This window comes from Melozone crissalis, unplaced genomic scaffold (genome assembly GCF_028551555.1).
Source record: "Melozone crissalis strain CALT ecotype California unplaced genomic scaffold, PUWL_Pcris_2 ptg000066l_1, whole genome shotgun sequence".
NCBI lineage: Eukaryota > Metazoa > Chordata > Aves > Passeriformes > Passerellidae > Melozone > Melozone crissalis.
In genome coordinates, this window is record NW_026535844.1 from 8,421,693 (window position 1) to 8,439,129 (window position 17,437).

Here is a 17,437-nt window from a genome sequence, read left to right on the forward strand (position 1 = left end):
AGGGTTAGAGAGATAGGTGGGGTGTCACAGACATCTTTTCATAAAAATCCTTTCTTTAGGATTTTTCTCCCTTCTGAGAAGCTGTGGCCTCAGCAACAAAGTGTAATCAGTGGTTATCTGCTGCTGTGGAATGCAACAGGTGGATCCGTGATTGGTCTCCTGTGGATGTTTGGATTTACTGACCATTCCTGGCAGAGCTGCTCTCGCTTTCTGCCGGGGCACAGACCTTTGTTATTCATTCTTTTCTATTCTTAGCTTAACTAGCCTTCTGAGAACTTTTCCTTCTATTCTTTGTAGCATAGTAATAACATAATATATATCATAAAATAATAAATCAAGCCTTCTGAAAATGAGGTCAACATTCTCGTCTCTCTTTACACCCTGAAGACCCATGTGACCACTGTGACTATTGGTGAACCCTGAGTGAGTGAGGAGGACAAAACCATCAATTGGTGATCCCTCATCTGAAGAGCAAATTACTTGGAGAGACCCCCAGAGGAACAATTGCTGCACTGGGTAAACCCCGAATGTGTGGCATTGATGGTTGCTTCACAAGTGACCACAGAAGTGGAATCTAGCCAGGAGCTGAAGAACTGAAGATCCTGATTTGGAGTTCACAGCAAGGCTGACCACAAAGAGAACCTTCTGAAAAGCCTCCAGGAAGATGTTCGGAAAGCACAGCAGCGCAATGGAGCTGGCCAGAGCATGCTGGACTCTTTCAAAAGGTACTGTTGGCTTTTCCCTTCCTGAAAATGCGGCCCTTCGTAGTTTGTGGCTGCTGATGTGGAGGGCTTCCCCCATAGAGGAGGAGATTTGGTTCTCCCCTTCAGAGGATGACCTTATTGCCCTCTGGCAAAAATGGGGTGAAGAGGACAGACTTTGCCTGTTGGAGACAGATTTCTGTGAGTTTTTCGATGGGCAAAGCTTTTTGGGTTCTTTATGAATGTGCTCTGTGCCCTTGATGCTTTCTTATGGGAGTGCATGGACTCCATTTTCCAATTTGTTTTGGACCGTGGGTTGGATACCCCCAGATTTATCCAGCATTTAGGATGTTCTTTCAAGTTTTGAACCGGAGAGCAGCTGTTTTTCCCTGGATTGCCAACTGCAACGGGCTCGTCCCATTTCCTCTGACTCCAGCGGGAGAAGATCCTGTGGAGGGGGATGATCTGTTGCTTCCCAGCCCCCCTGCATCCCGGCAGTGGGGGGGAAGTTTCCCCAGGAGCCGAAGTTTTTTTTACTGCGTCTTCGGAGCGTGCTCAGATGCAGCCATCCCTTCCCCCCCTTCTCTCTCTCCGGGGGGATAGGAGTGGGCTGCACCGCCCCTTACAGCCCTGCAGGCCCCACCCTGGCCGGCCTCCTGGGCCCTGCCCCGCTCAGAGATGGGGGCAGCACCGGTCTCCGAGGTCCCGCCTGCCAGGCCTGCAGGGCCTCCTCCCGGACCCGCCCCGCGGCCGCCTCCCCGGGTGTCCTGCCCGTGGCTTCACCGGCTTCCACGCCTGCGCCTGAGAGCTCAGAAACACCGCTCCCTGCGGCTGCGTCGCTGTTGGTAGGAGACGCCTTCGGCGACAACAGCGACTCGGCACCGCCCCCCCGGCTGTCCTGCTGCGTCCACCAGCGCCCTCTCCGGCCCCGCCGCCTCAAACCGAGCCAGTGCCTGTTCAGGATGATGCTGAAGACGGCGCCGAACCCACGGGACCCTCGGAGCAGCCCGCAGCGGCTCCTGCACCCAGCGTGGCTTCCCCCCCGAGTTTTTCGGGCTGTCCCGGGGCTGCCCCTGCGGGGGAAGCTGGGACAGGGGAAGAGGGCGCCGGCCTCCCTTTCTGTGGAGGAGGCATGGCCCGACAGCTGGCTGTGGGTGCAGCCCGTCTGCCTGCGTTCAAAATCAGCGTTCTTGGCAAGTTGGGGGTGTATGGTCAGTTGCTTTCCCTTGGGGGGTGCAAATCTCTCTGCTGCCCCTCTCGCGCCCCAGCGGCGAGGGGCAGGTGGGTGCCGAGAGTTCTGCCTTTGGTCCCCAGCCCAGAGGGGGTGGTGCCGTGAGGCAGATGGGAGACACACCTGTTGCATTTGCATTGCAGAGGGCGCAGCGGGAAGCGATCATGGCTTGTTTGCTGTGGAGCAAAAACATTCCTAGACACGAGATGAGGGTTCTTGGGGCTTCTTCTATTTCCCTGCTGCTGGCATGCCTTGGTGATTTTGGGGAAAAGAAGCGTTTGGTCACCATTCCATTGGCAGTGTGGGGCCAGGCTGTGGGAAGGCAGAGCCCGCCTGCCATGTTGGGCCTGGGCTGTTGGGCTCGGGTCCCTGGGCCAGGGCCACCTCCCGGCCTCCTGATGGGTTTGGTGGTTTTGCTTCTCCCTATCGGTCCTGGCCCGCCTTTCTGTGGGCCAGATCTGGGGTTCCTGATCCCTCCACTTGGGCCAGGGCCCCCCAGGGACTTTCTTTGGCTGCTCTGCTGCTGCTGCTCTTTTTGATCACAAAAAAAAAAAAAAAAAAAAAAAAAAAAAAACAAACCAAAAAAAAAACCAAAAAAAAAAACCTTGAAATAGCTGGCAGCAGCTCTGAAGCATTGAAGGGCCAAAAATTAGCTTCAGCCCAAAGTTATTCAATAAAGGGCTGTGGCAGGACATTCCAGAAGTTGTCTCAAATTGTTTGAAATTGTTTGATGACTGTCAATGGCTTTTGATAACTATTGATGGACTTTTCTGCAGCAAGCCTGTTTCAGGACCAAAAGGGACTTTCAGAGATGGCAAAGAGGAACATTGTCAGTCCATGGACTTTTTCCTGAAACTCAGCTGTTTGGGCTTGAACTTTCTTTGCATTGGTTTTGCATTTTCTTATATTGTAAAATTGTTTTGGTGATTTGATAGAATTGTATGTTCTACAGGTGAAGAAATTCCCTGTTCATTCCACACCAGCACTTGAGTGAAGTTTTGATTGGCAACAGATAACCACAATAATTTTCTCTGCACAACAGAGAAAATTACAAACACTTTTTAATTAACTAAATTTAAAAACTGACATGTCACAGACCTCTTTTCATTAAAATCCTTTCGTTAGGATTTTTCCTGCTGAAGCTCAGAAGTTTCAGCAACAAATGTAAACAATGGTTATCTGCTGCTGTGGAATGCAACAGGTGGATCCGTGATTGGTCTCTGGTGGATGTTTGGATTTACTGGCTACTCACGGCAGAGCTGTTCTTGCTTTCTGCCGGGACACAGCTCCTTTGTTATTCATTCCTTTTCTATTCTTAGCTTAGCTAGCCTTCTGAGAACTCTCTTTCTATTCTTTTTAGTATAGTCATAATGTAATATATATCATAAAATAATAAATCAAGCCGTCTGAACATGAGGTCAACATTCTCGCCTCTCTCTTCATCCTGCAACCCTTGTGACCACTGTCACACACCATTTCTCCCATACAAGCACTGAGGAAAGAAGCTGGGTTCCCAATGTTAGTTACTGCAATTTCTACGTCATCCTGTTCCCCCATTATGGATTGGTATTTCAGGAATCTCTGTGGGGAGAGCCAGTGTCCCTCCTTTACTTCCAGCACTGCCGACACTGTGTGGGACACCAGCACTGTCATCTTCTGGCCCAGGGTGAACTTGTGTGCTTCCTGGATGTTCACTGCCACTGCCACAACAGCTCTGGGGCATCCCGGCCACCCCTTAGCCGCTGCATCCAGCTGCTTAGAGAGGTAGGGTGTCGCAATACGACACAAAATGAACGACACTCACACCCTGAGATGTCCAAGGCAAAAAAGGCACAATTTTTTCTGGACTTCGATATTTAAAAATTCCAAAAGCATCCATGGATTGGAGGATGAAATTGCCCCCTCTCCAAACACACTGGTCAAACCAACAGTCCACCAATTTTCTCCTCCTCCAGAAAGGACTGCAAAACAATCATTATTTACATGGAAAGTGTATAAAAAAATTCCATTACAAAAATGTAAACATCAGAAGGCTTAGAAGAACCTTCAAAGAACAGGGCGACATCTCACCCTTTTTCCATTTAAAAAAAAAAAGAAAGAAAGAAAAACGAACAATGTTAAAAGGAAAAATGAACAACATTCAGTGTACACTCATGGAGGAATCATCGGAGTGATCACTCACACCATCTGTATCTGAGTCATCACTCAACGATTCATCCACTTGATGACTTTCAGGTTGGTCACGGTTTCCATTTTGCCCGTGTGCTGGATTCTGTCTCTGCAGTCGCAGGTCAGGACGAACACACTTCAAAGGTACCCAGGGTACCCCAGTATCTGTGGATACACAAGCATACCCACGCCCCGAAGTGAGAAGGTCATAGAGACCTTCCCACTGTTTGGTGACTAAATTCCGCATCTGAACCTTCGCTTGAGGCTGACGTGTCTCGTCCAGAGCCTGCAACAAAAGGTGATGATTCAAAAAGACAAGATTTTTTGAGTTCTGTGGCACAGTAAGATGATTGATGGTGTACAAAGCTTTTGCCAACTGACTGTGTGGGGTTTTACCCTACATTCCCCGTTTTTGTTTCTGAAGAACCCGCTTCAGAGTACCACAAGCATCTTCTACAATAGCCTTACCAGTCAGAGCATGAGGGATACCAAACCTGTGTGACACACCCCACAACTGCAGGAACTGCCACATCTTCTGTGATACATAAGCAGGACCATTGTCTCCTTTCCATAAATCATACAGAGGAGACAGTTGTGTTTTCGTCAGTCCCAAGTACGGACGTAACCAAGTGATGACACCTACCAGTTTCTGGGCATCATTCAGTGTCTTCACCAAATGTACAAATTGCACCTCCTGGTGTCGGATTGTCTATTCCAGAATTTTGACCCCCAAATACTTCCAAGGAGGCTGTTGTTGAACCTTTTCTGGAGCCACCTGCAGCCCATGAGAATACAAAGCATTGAGCAACTGAGGCTTAATCCTCAGCAGCTTGTCCTGGATGCAGACACTAAAATGTCGTCCATATAATGATACAGACGTGCATCAGAAAACTGCTTGTGAACTCCAGACAAGACACAGGCCACATACCATTGGCATATGGCTGGAGAATTTGGCATTCCTTGGCGCAAAACTTTCCATTGATATCGCTGTGTGGGCTCAGCATTGTTAATTGCTGGCACCGAGAAGGCAAATTTTGGTCTGTCATCAGGATGCAAAGGAATTGCAAAAAACAATCCTTCAGATCCACGATGAGGACTGGCCAGTTTGCGGGAAGCATGGTAGGCGACGGCATGCCCGCCTGCAATGTTCCCATGCTTTCCATCATGGCATTGACCTTTTGAAGGCCTTGTAACAACGTCCATTTCCTGTATTTTATCTTGATGCAGAAGACAGGAGTGTTCCAGGGACTGGTAGAAGTCTCCAGATGACCCTGGTCCAACTACTCCTGCACCAGATTTCAAAGGTGTCCTAGGGTGACGTTATGATGCTTGTGTCCCCATTCCTGTGTTCTGTTAATGCTGGATATCATGTTCTGTGCCTTTAAGACTGGCTCTGAAGACTGAAAGTTTTGTTTGGGTATTCTTATCAGCCTGGCGGGACACAGAGAGACTGCGGATCTTGATTTTGCTGCTTTTGCTTTTTGCTTCGCTCTCTCTCTCTCTGCTCTCGCTTCTGCTTGCTTTTGCTCCTGCTCATTAACTAATTTAGCTATACAGTCCAAATTCCTTCCTGGACTGTTTGTCCTCTCCTCTTTTTCGACCATCTCAAACCTGCTCCAGACTGGGACCTGGGAACACCGAGAGTTTGCACCTTGTGGCTGCAGCAGCTGCCCCAGCACCGGAGGGACTGAGAACAGAGCAACCACCCCCAAGAGAGACTTTCTGAATTTGTCACCTTTTTCAGAGCGGTGTCATCCAGTATTGTTCATTCTGTGTGCTGGGGGTGCTCTGCCTGTTAAATAAACAGGTTCTTTCCACTTCTCTCTGAGGAATCCTTCCCAAACCGGTTGGGGGGAGGGGCCGTGTGGGTTTGCTTTCTAGAGGGGCCCCCTTTGGAGATTCTCTACCAAATTTGCCATAAACCAGGACAAAATTTAGCGCCCATCCTGACTGCATTTTGGTTGCTATTACTCTGTGTTCGTTTAAATCAGCTAATAGCCATGCTTTTTGAATTCATAATGTCTGTTGGGGTGAAGGGTTGCATGCATTTCTGGTCCCTAAGGTTTTTTGAGATTTTAATACCTCTATGGTCCCTAGGTTTATTTTCTTACCCAGAAATAGCTTTAGTATTGTCCCTAATATGTAGTTTTTATAGCCGAGGGGCAGTGACCAGAATAGCTATCCTGCTGGGCTTGGTGGTAATGATGTGTAAAAAGTTTATAAACATGCTGGGGTCTGCTCCAGGTATGAATGGTTCGTGGCTATGGTTATGCATCCAGTTTGTTGCAGGAGGAGCAGGAGGGAATGAGGGCTTTCAGCCTCTGCTTTCCTTCTTCTCCTATGTATCAGTTGCATCACTATTGAAGGATGTTCAGTTTCCCCTCAATGTTAAAGGAACCATCTTCCTGGTATTCAATCTGGTAACCTTTGTCTATACAGCCTGCTGCTTCTCTAGGATGAGGGCTGAGATTTCTAGACGGGCTGATGAGACCCCTGACGCAGGAGTAGACCCCGGTGTGGAAAATCCTAAGTGGTGTGGGAAATGGGAGGATATGGGCCAAATCCTGAAGGAATTCTCTGACCCTATAGTCTGGGATTTTCCCCATGAACAAATTCAGAACCCAGATGAGGTGGGGAAATATCTGAAAGAGAAGTACCAGGATGAGCCTAAGGAGAGGAAGGTCATTGCAGTCAGCTGGGCCCTGGTTTGTGCTCATCGCTCACTGCTGGATCCTGTCGGGCAGCAGACAGAGGCAGGGGGGCAGGGAGATAAATCAGCAACTATCCCGGTGACTCAGGCTGCAGCCAACAGCCCAGGCTCGAAGCCAGCAGCCAAACCAGATAGTGAGCCTAAGCCAGCAGCTAAACCAGAAAATAAGCCTCAACCAATGGCTGTTGCTGCCAGTACTAGAAGTGGGAAATGCACGGACAAGACCAATTGACCAGTGGATGAGGATGATGATGATGAAGGAGAAGGAACCTCAATGCCTCCTGACATAAAATCAGGAGTCAAAGCAGCAGGTGCAAGATCAGATGCAAATATTGAGTCCTTTTCCCTGAAGGACCTTTGTGGCTTACGGAAGGATTCCATGTGGGGACGGGGTCTGTTTCTATTGCTGGTGTGACAGGGGGATCAGGATCACAGGATTTTACTTTGGGGGAAGATGAGGTGAGCCTGACTGGAAATGAGTGGAAGAAACACCCTATTGTGACTGGCCCAGAAGCCCCATGCATTTTAGGTATAGACTTCCTCCGAAGTGGCTATTTCAAAGACCCAAAGGGACTCAGATGGGCATTTGGAATAGCTGCTGTAGAGACAGAGGGTGTCAAGCAGTTGAACAGCTTGCCTGGACTGTCAGAAAACCCATGTGCTGTAGGACTTCAGAAGGGAGAAGAGCAACAGGTGCCAATTGCCACTTCCATAGTGCATCGACGACAGTATAGAACCTCTCGAGACGCTGTGATCCCCATCCAAAAGATGATCCAAGAGCTGGAGAGCCAAGGGGTGGTCAGCAAGACCCACTCACCGTTCAACAGCCCCATTTGGCCTGAGCGAAAATCTGAAGGAGAATGGAGATTGACTGTGGACTACCGTGCATTGAATGAAGTGACTCCACCACCGAGCGCTGCCGTGCCAGACATATTAGAGCTCCAGTTCGAGCTGGAGTCCAAGGCAGCAAAGTGCTTTGCCACTATAGACATTGCCAATGCATTTTTCTCCATTCCTCTGGCAGCAGAATGCAGGCCTCAGTTTGCTTTCACATGGAGGGGAGTGCAGTACACCTGGAACCAACTGCCCCAGGGGTGGAAGCACAGTCCCACCATCTGCCATGGACTGATCCAGACTGCACTAGAAAGGGGTGAGGCTCCAGAACATCTGCAGTATATTGATGACATCATTGTGTGAGGGGAACACAGCTGCGGAAGTGTTTGAGAAAGGGAAGGAAATCATCCAAATCCTCCTGGGAGCTGGTTTTGCCATTAGAAAGTCAAGGTAAAGGGGCCAGCTTGTGAGATTCAGTTCCTGGCAGTGAAGTGGCAAGATGGACTGTAGTAAACCCCATACGTTTAGCAAAAGCACCATGGAGAATCTAACAAAAGGAATGCTGGCACAGCAGCAAGGAAGCTTCCTGACTCATGGACATCTGCCCTATAACCTATCTCTATAACCATGTGAGGCAATGCCATGGTAGCCTTTACCTATCGGTCATTTTATGGTCCCCCTAATCCCTTGCCATTGGTCAAGTTTGGATACTTGCCAAGCCTATAAAAGTAGCATGCTGTACCCTACTAGCTCAGAAGAAGAAGAGCTGAGACCCTTCACGGACCCCCAAATAAAGCCTTCTCTGTGGAACAGCTTCTGCCTTCTCCTTCTCCTCTCTCCGTCTGCTGCTGCCTGAAGCCCGGGGCTCCACTACCTAGCAAGCAAAGAGCTGAGGTCCTAAGAGCTGCTAATCACTATAGAGCTGAATATCACCAGGCTTGCTAGAAAGGTAGCCCCGCGGCATTGGCCTGAGCTGGCTTCGGGCACCCGGTCCCTCCTCAGGGACTGAGATCCTGAGCACCAAGGCTCTGCTTCATGATAAGGCTGATCGGAGGCCTTATTAATGGACGGCATCAGATTCCTACAGACGTAATCAACAAGATCACAGCGATGTCTCCACCCACCAATAAGAAAGAGACACAAGCTTTCCTACGTGCCATAGGCTTTTGGAGAATGCACATTCCTGAGTACAGTCAGATCGTGAGCCCTCTTTACCTGGTCACCTGCAAGAAGAACGAGTTCCACTGGGGCCCTGAGCAGCAACAAGCCTTTGCCCAGATCAAGCAGGAGATTGCTCATGCAGTTGCCCTTGGCCCAGTCAGGACAGGAGCAGAGGTGAAGAACGTGCTCTACTCTGCAGCTGGGAACCATGGCTTGTCCTGGACCCTTTGGCAGAAGGTGCCTGGGGAGACTCGAGGCCGACCACTGGGATTTTGGAGTCGAAGCTACAGAGGATGAGAAGCCAACTACACTCCCACAGAGAAGGAAATCTTGGCTGCCTATGAAGGAGTCCAGGCTGCCTCAGAGGTGATTGGCACGGAAGCACAACTCCTCCTGGCACCCCGACTACCGGTGCTGGGGTGGATGTTCAAAGGAAGGTTCCCACCCCCCACCACACCACTGACGCTACATGGAGTAAATGGATTGCTCTTATCCCACAGTGCGCCCGTATTGGAAACCTGAATCGCCCTGGGATTTTGGAGATAATTACAAACTGGCCAGAAGGTGAGAACTTTGGTCTTACTGATGAAGAGCAACAAGAACCAGTGACATGGGCTGAAGAGGCTCCTCCCTATAACCAACTGCCCCCAGAGGAAACGCGCTACGCTCTTTTCACTGACGGTTCCTGTCGCATCGCAGGGATGGACCAGAAGTGGAAAGCAGCCGTATGGATCCCCACACGACAGGTGGCAGAGGGTGCTGAAGGAGAAGGTGGATCAAGTCAACTTACAGAACTCAAAGGCGTTCAGCTGGGCCTGGACAATGCTAAGGGAGAGAAATGGCCAAAGCTCTACCTCTACACTGATTCATGGATGGTAGCCAATGCTCTGTGGGGATGGCTGGAGAGGTGGAAAAAGGCCAACTGGCAGCGTAGGTGTCATGGTTTGATGCTGGCACAATGCCAGTGTCCCCATGAAAATATGTGCTCCCTGGTGTCTGCTGTGAGATGTGACCAGGAATAAGCAAAGCAGGTCCCCACTTAGAAATAAAGAAATGAAACCTTTATTAACTAAACTACAACTCTAAGTAACAAGAAACACACAGGGAAAATGAAAACTTTCCAAAAACATTTCCTCCCCCTCCCACCAGATTTCCAATACATCTATCCTCCAAATCACCAACTCTCGGTCCATCACCACCCTTTAGGTAATCAACTCTCAGTTCATCAAGGGGAGAGGAGTCCTTCTTGTGCCATAGGCTTCCCCAGGAAACACCGCTGAAACCTCGTGTGTTTCCACGTCACTCGTGGCACCGCCTGGAGAACATCTGCCATTGTGACCTCTTCCTTCCATGTCCAGTGCTCTCACCACTGCACATGGACCAGAGCTGCTTCTAGGGTTGTCCTTCCAAAAAGGGCACAGTCTCACCTTTGGGACACCTGTGCCCCCCAAATTTCACCCCCTGGGGCCGAGGGGTACCAACACTGAACCCTCTTGGCTCTGAGCCATTGCCTCCCCCTGGATGCAGTCTCTGTGTCACAGGAAACATGGTTCTGTCCATGGCTACACAAGAAAAGTCCAGCTAAGGCCACTCCATCATCTCTTCTCACCTAAGATTCTTCTCTACTCTCCCGACATCTTTCACTTGCCCAGACCTTCACACTTGCACATTTCCTTCCTCCATTTCATCTCTTATCTCTCTTCTAGGAAAGGTTAATGTTCTGCAAAGTTTTCCTTGTCCGAAAAAGGGTTAAAAGCTCGGGCTCTGCCCACCCAAAGCTCCCACAGCTGCCGGACCCCTTCTCGCTGCATCCCCCCCGCCCTTCTCTGCCAGCCGGGCTGTGCTGCCAGGACAGGATATCAAATTTCACGGTGGCACAGGCGCTCTGTCTCTCTCTCTCTCCTGGGGGGGAGGTGTGGCTGCCCGATGCCTCTCGGGGCTCTTCCACCCTTCCATCCTCGGGCCAGGCCTACCTTACCCAGCCCCAAACCAGCCAGGAGCTGGGCAGGGGAGGCCCGACCTGCTTCCCTCGCTGGAACCCAAGAGAGCTTCCCCCGGGAGTGCTCTGCTTTTTAACCCCTGAGTTCTCAGAGGCGTATCCAATGTCCCCAGTGGCCAAACCAGCTGCCAGTATTCAAATGTGAGCACCTACTGGCCTGACCACTTCATATACCAGAAAACTAACTTCCTCTCAAACCACGACATCTATATAATCTCAGTCCAGTTTATCCCAGTCTGCAGGAACCCAGTCCATTTGATCCAAATCCAAATTTGATCCCAGTCCATAAAATCTGTCATTTTTGATCCAGGCCATATTTGATCCCAGTCCAAAGTCGATCCCTGTCCTGATTTGATCCCAGTCCAGTTTATCCCAGCCCATAGTTGATTTTAGTCCATATTTGATCCCAGTCCATTTTTTATCCCAATTCATATTTGATCCCAGCCCATATTTGATCCCAGTCTATATAACCTCAGTCCAGTTTATCCTACATTGTAGGATTCCAATCAATAATTGATCCCAGTCCATATTTGACCCCAGTGCATATTTGATCCCAGTGAATAGTTGATCACAGTCCCTATTTGATCCCAGTCCCTATTTGATCCCAGTCCCTGTTTGATCCCAGTCCATATTTGATCCCAACCCCTATCTGATCCTAGTCCATGTTTGATCCCAGTCCGTGTTGGCCTGCACACATTCCAAAAGTCTGGAGTTCCAGCTCCCATTCAGGAAAAGATGTTCCTGCCCTTGAAGGGAAATGGAGCAAAATCCTACAGAGACATTTCCCTGCCAGCCTGCAGGACTTCAGCTCCTGGGACTGGGAATTGAAATACTAATTGGGAAATAAAATAATAAATAATCAGGGGAGGGTCTGTGGGGACAGAGGGGTCATCTAAATCAGGGCAGGGGTCAATTAAATCAGGGCAGGGGTCAATTAAATCAGGGGAAGGGAAATTAAAACAGGGAAAGGGTAAATTAAATCAGGGGAGGGGTCAATTCAGGGGAGGGGTCAATTAAATCAGGGAAAGGTCAACAAAATCAGGGGAGGGTCTTTGGTGGCAGGGGTCAATTAAATTAGGGGAGGGGGCAATTTAATCAGGGGAGGGTCTTTGGTGGTCACTGGGGCAATAAATCAGGGGAGAGTATTGGGTGGTCTCTGAGGCAATTAAATATAGGGAGGGTCTCTGGTGGTCCCTGGATCCATGGAGACACTGAGAGAGAAACAGAGACAGCAAAGAGAGGCGGGAGAGAAAAGGGGACACCAAGACAATGAGCTGAGAAGGCAGCACTCTGCAAATAGAACTGCAACAGACTGAACATGAACGGGAGAGAAATCAGTAAGTCTCAGGGTTTTATTTGCTGTCAAATACATCCCACACACCCAGCCCCACACAGTCTCCATCCCACCACTCTAACTGAGACCCCACGACTCTAAATCACCTCCCAACCTCATCTCAGCCTGATGGCTGCGGAATCGAGTGAGTTTGGCGTGGGACTGAGTTTTTTGAGGTGGGTTTGAGCTCTTTTTGGGGTAAGATTGAGCTGTTTTCACTGGGATTTCAGTGGTTTTGAGGTGACAGATCCATTCCTCTTGGCTTCTCCAGTGCAAAGAGATGGAGAATAGAAAAAAATTAACGTGAAATTGAAAGTAGAAGCAGCCAAGTGTGTTCTCAACATGGATCACAGGGAATGGGAGTGACCAGGGCTGTGCCCAAAGTGGGGGATGGAGCTGGAGCAGCGCACGAAGCTCTGCCCGCACTCGGGGCACTCACAGGGCTTCCCTTACCGGTGCCTCCGTTGGTGTTGGGTCAAGTCAGAGCTGCTGGAGAAGCTCTTCCCACACTGGGGACACTCGTAGGGCCTCTCCCCAGTGTGGATGCGCCGGTGCTTGACAAGGGTGGAGTTGTCCTTGAGTCCCTTCCCGCAGTCGGGGCATTGGAAGGGCCTCTCCTCTCTGTGAATCCGATAGTGCTGGAGGAGATGGGAGCTGGTCTGAAACCCCTTCCCACACTTGGAACACTCATAGGGCCGTTCCCCAGTGTGGATCCTCTGGTGCCTGATCAGGTCGCCTTTCCACCTGAAGCACTTCCTACACTCCCCACACGTGTGGTGTTTCTCCCCATCATGGAGCTTCTCATGGAGCACCAGCTCCGAGCTCTGGCTCCGTCTCTGGCCGCCTTCCCGGCCCAGGCTGGCTCCTTCCCCCTCAGATCCCCGCCGGCTGCGTTTGCAGCCCCTCCTCGTGCAGCATCTCCGGGGCTTTTCCTCCCCGTTGGCTTCCTGCGCCGTGGAGCCGCTCAAAACGGCCTCTGCCACCAGGTTCTGCCGCGGGCATTTGTCCTCCCTGCTCTCCATGCTCAGCTCCTGCTCTGGGGGAGGAAGGACAAGGACAGGATGGGATTTGCCTCCGTGCCACAGGCAAGGGCAAGGAGATCCCCCCAGGGCTGAGCTGCAGCCGGGGCCGTGCTGGGCTGGGAGATGGAGCAGCACAGAGGGGAAAGGGGCACTGACTTCCTCCTCACCTGCCTCAGTGTCCCGGGGCATCTTCCTCTTCTTCGCAGCCTCCCAGGCCTTGGCAATGGGAAATCCTGGTTTGGGGAAAACAAGGGATGAGAGCGTTTGTAGGAGCATCGGGGGGTAGGACGGTCGGGACGGACGGAGACGAGAGATCTCTGCAGCCAGGGCGTGGAACTTGCGGTTTATTGCAAAGGGCCTGGGTGCAGGGCCCTGCTTGGAGCCGCCAGGCACAGCTCAGAGCAGGCCCGAGAGAAGAGAGGGGTAGAGAGGGTGAGAGGGTGAGAGAGTAAGAGGAGAAGGGTGTAAGAGAGGAAGGGTCCCGTTACAATACAATAAATTTTCTTCTTTGTTGAATATTCTATTTCTCACTAACCAATCTGGTACCAGATGCAAATCCTACAGCATTTACATACAGCCTGTAAAAATCATTATATCACCATACTGTGTTACATTTTAAACCCTAAAAACTCCTCTTTGGACCCTTTCTATTGAGGTAGTGGGGTCTGCTCTGACCCTTGGATCTGTCTGCAAGCAGAGGGAATTGTTTCATCAAAAGGGGATTACCTTCAGTTGGGCCACACCATTGTTTTCCAGTTGTTCACTAACTGAGGTATCTCAAAGCTTGCTTTCATTTCAATCTTCCTTATACTTTTTCTGTTCACAAAATCTTTTGCCAGACAATCGCATTTATAAGGCTTTCCTGTTTCATCTTCCCCAACACACACTGAGTTTGAAGGTCGCTCTGCCCAAGTCCATCTCTACAATCACTGGCCATCTGGGCTCCAGAAAAACCTCCCAAACACCCAGATTCAGCCCTGAAAAAGCCTCCCAGGAGTTCCCCGTCCCTGGTCCCTCCCCTCTGGTGTTCGGGGATTCCCCCCTGTCCCAGCTGCTCGGGGTCACGCTTGGATTGGGGGTCCCCCTTGTGCCCGGTGCCCGCCCTGCTCAGGCTGCTGGCAGTCCCAGCAATGCCAAAAGCTCCCCCGACTTCACTCTCCCCATTTCGGGATGCTGGGGCTGTTTGGGCTCCTGGGCTCCCTTCTCCCCTCATTCCCTGCTTTGGGCTGTGAATGAGACAAGGACTGGTTCTCCCAGACCTGCCAAGTGAGTGCTGGAGTCTGCCACGCTGCGTTTCCAACTTTCCTCGAGGGAAGCAGCCAGTAAAGAGACACAGCAAGTGATAAGAGGAGTGAGAGAATCCCCCGGGGTAACTGGGACTGGGTCTCAGAGAGGGGCTGGACCCTCCGAGGAAGGGAGCAGAGGAGTTTCCGAGCCCAATCCACTAGGAAACGGGACAAAAGGGGCTCCTAAAAAATCTGCTGGTTTGAGGGATAAGAGAGCCCATGAGCATCCAGAATTAAAACCTGCTAGAACATTCGGTCATCTCTGCCTCGGGCAGAATAAACTGTAAAAGAACTCGCTGCGTCAGGCAGCATTTGTGAACAGGGGGAGACTCTGACATTCGGAGCTCAGATCCGTGTTCACCCAGCACCGAACCCGGGCTCGATGCTGACCCTTGGCTGTGGTAGCGTAGATGACCGAACTTCTGTCTTGCAGACAAATTAATAAATCTTTGCTAAATTTTCCTATAAGTTTGGCTCTCGATTTGATCATTTATAACAAAAGATACCTTATTGTTGTCTTGTTGTGTGTGAGAGTGAGTCACAGACAAAATCAGCCTCAGCTTCCCGGGCGGGTGGGAAGGGGGGCTGTGGAAAGAGGAGTGTGTGACCCACAAATAAGCCATTGTTCTCCTGGGCGTGTGGGGGCTGTGGCATAAGGTACAGGTGACCTGCAAATGGGCCATTGTCCCCCCAGGGCGTGTGAGGGGGCCGTGGCTAAAAGAGTGTGAGTGACACACAAATCAGCCTCACAGGTGAACGGCACCAGAGGCAGCAGAGTCAGGGCCCTCCCAGGAGGCCCGGAGATACTGAGACCCAGAGGCCACCCCAAGGTGAGGGGGGGCCACAGGGACCCGCGATTCTCTGTCAACAGGGATCCACTCTGTGTCCTGAGGGTGGGAAAGAATGTGTGGAAGTGAGTGAGAAATAAAAGTGAGTGAATGTATATGAATGAAAATATAGGTAATGTAGATTCTGTATTTTAAGCTTCACTATATTTCCTTGGAGGGAGGTGTATGAAAGTAGTGTGAGAAAAAAGTTTTTTATTTTTCTGTGTGTAGTTGAAAGAAGAGTGGTATTTACGTTGTTAGTGAATGTGAAAAACAGAGGAAGAAGATTAATAGATAAGATCTTGAAAATGAGACAGAAAACCAGTAAGTTGCATACAGGGAAAAAAAAAAAAAGAAATAATCCTTTGGGAGTTATGTTAGTTAACAGAGATACAACTCCTTGCAAAAGGAGAAAATACAGGGTATGTAGTAGTTGATGGGAAAAACGTGCAAACTATGGAAAAAGGGAAATTAACCTTAAACTAGTAAGCTCAAACTTGTGAATTATATACTTTAAAAAGAGCACTAGAATATTAAACACAAAATAAAGGAACTATATATACTGATTCAAGGTATGCCTTTAGAGTAGTACACACCTGTAAAAAATTTGGAAAGGAAAAAGATTGCTTAATTCAAGAAGAAAAGGACTAGTACATGAGGAACTTATTTTAGAGGTTTTAGAGGCATTACAATTACCTAAAAGAGATAGCTATAGTACATATTATGGAACTCCAAAAGGGAAAGACACCAGAAAGAAGAGGAAATAATTTGGTAGATCACAAAGCTAAGGATGCAGCAGAAAATGGAGCTGAAAGAGTTATGTTAATATTAACTTCAAATGAGGAAAAACCACAAATTCCAAAGTTTAGGGAAGCCGTGAAAAAAGAATTAAACAAGACAGGAAATGAACAAGATAAATCAGGGAAATGGAAACTTCATGATGAAAGACAATTACTTAATAAAATGTGCTTCTAGGAAAATATTAGAAGACATGCATCAGAAAACCCACTGGGGCACTCAAGTTTTGTGTGATCATTTTTTAAGGAACTATGGGTGCATTGGGATTTTTGGATTTGCAAAGCAAGTGACTGAAAGATGCTTAATTTGCCAAAGGATAAATGAAAAAGTGATGAGAAAAACAACATTAGGAGGTCATGAGTTAGCTCATCGGCCATTTCAAAGTATCCAAGCAGAAGTTTAGATTTGCTAGGCTCTGGATTTATTTGTAAAAAAACCCATTTAATCTAAAAGAAAGAGAATATGCCATATGTTAGACAGGAGATTTTAGAAGAATAAAAATCTTTAAAGGATGAGAAACCTCCGAGAAAAAAACAAGAAAAGACAAAGGGAAATGAAAGGGAGAGGAGCAGGAGGAAAAATCAGAAAGAGAGTGGGATCCTCTGCAGGTCTTGCTCCCTCCGTTCACGGCCCAGGCGCCGGGTCCCGGCTCGCTGCCCGCCTCAGCTCCGCCTGCCCCGGTTTCCATCCCAGGTGCGGCCTCACTGCCCAGGGCAGCTCCACCTGCCCCGGCGCTGTTGCTCAATTTGTGTGCCCTGCTCCCACTGCCTGGCCCGCGGCCGCTCTGCCGACCATGCTGGGGAAGATGGGGGTTGCTCTGTCCTGCCGCCTGCTCCGAGGTCACCGTGCCCACCGCACCCAGGGGGGGTCCCAGCCATCCCATCCCCGGCTGCCCTGCCCGTGCCACCTGCGCTGGGCACCGCCGCTGCTGCCGGGCTCTCCCACCTGCCTCTTCCTCTGCCGGCAGCTGCCGGATCAGCCGCCATCAGCCATGTGGGGGCTACCCACGCTCCACCTCGGACTCCACGGGAAGATCCCCCTCTGCCGATTCCAGCAGCAGACCCTGCCCACACTCCCACCGAGCCTCGGCGGGATATCCTCCCCTGACCCCGTCCTGCTCTGAGTTACGTCCCCTTGGTAACCACAGCTCCGGCTGTTCAGGGAAACTCTCTGTCTCTCTACAGGAAGCACCTTATTCAAACAATAGGAGCTCGGTTAAAAGGCAGCCCTCTCCAAATTCTTTCTCAAAACACAGGAGAAAGGCTATAGAAGGTAAAAAAGTGAAAGAGTTAGATGAAGGGATTGCTCTATTTCCGTTCAGAGAGGTTCCCATGGGAGGGATGCGCTGCCCCGCCCTCCGGGTGCC

General features: G+C 49.9%; 1 protein-coding gene across 1 annotated transcript in view; it reads right to left on the minus strand.

Annotated features, from left to right (window-relative positions):
• Window positions 1-17,437, minus strand: part of LOC128945575 (zinc finger protein 883-like) — a 121,570-nt gene that overhangs the window by 63,136 nt on the left and 40,997 nt on the right. The window contains exon 2 of the mRNA XM_054289311.1: window positions 12,592-12,874. Coding sequence (XP_054145286.1) covers window positions 12,592-12,874 — 283 coding nt within the window. The remainder of the gene's footprint in view (window positions 1-12,591; window positions 12,875-17,437) is intronic.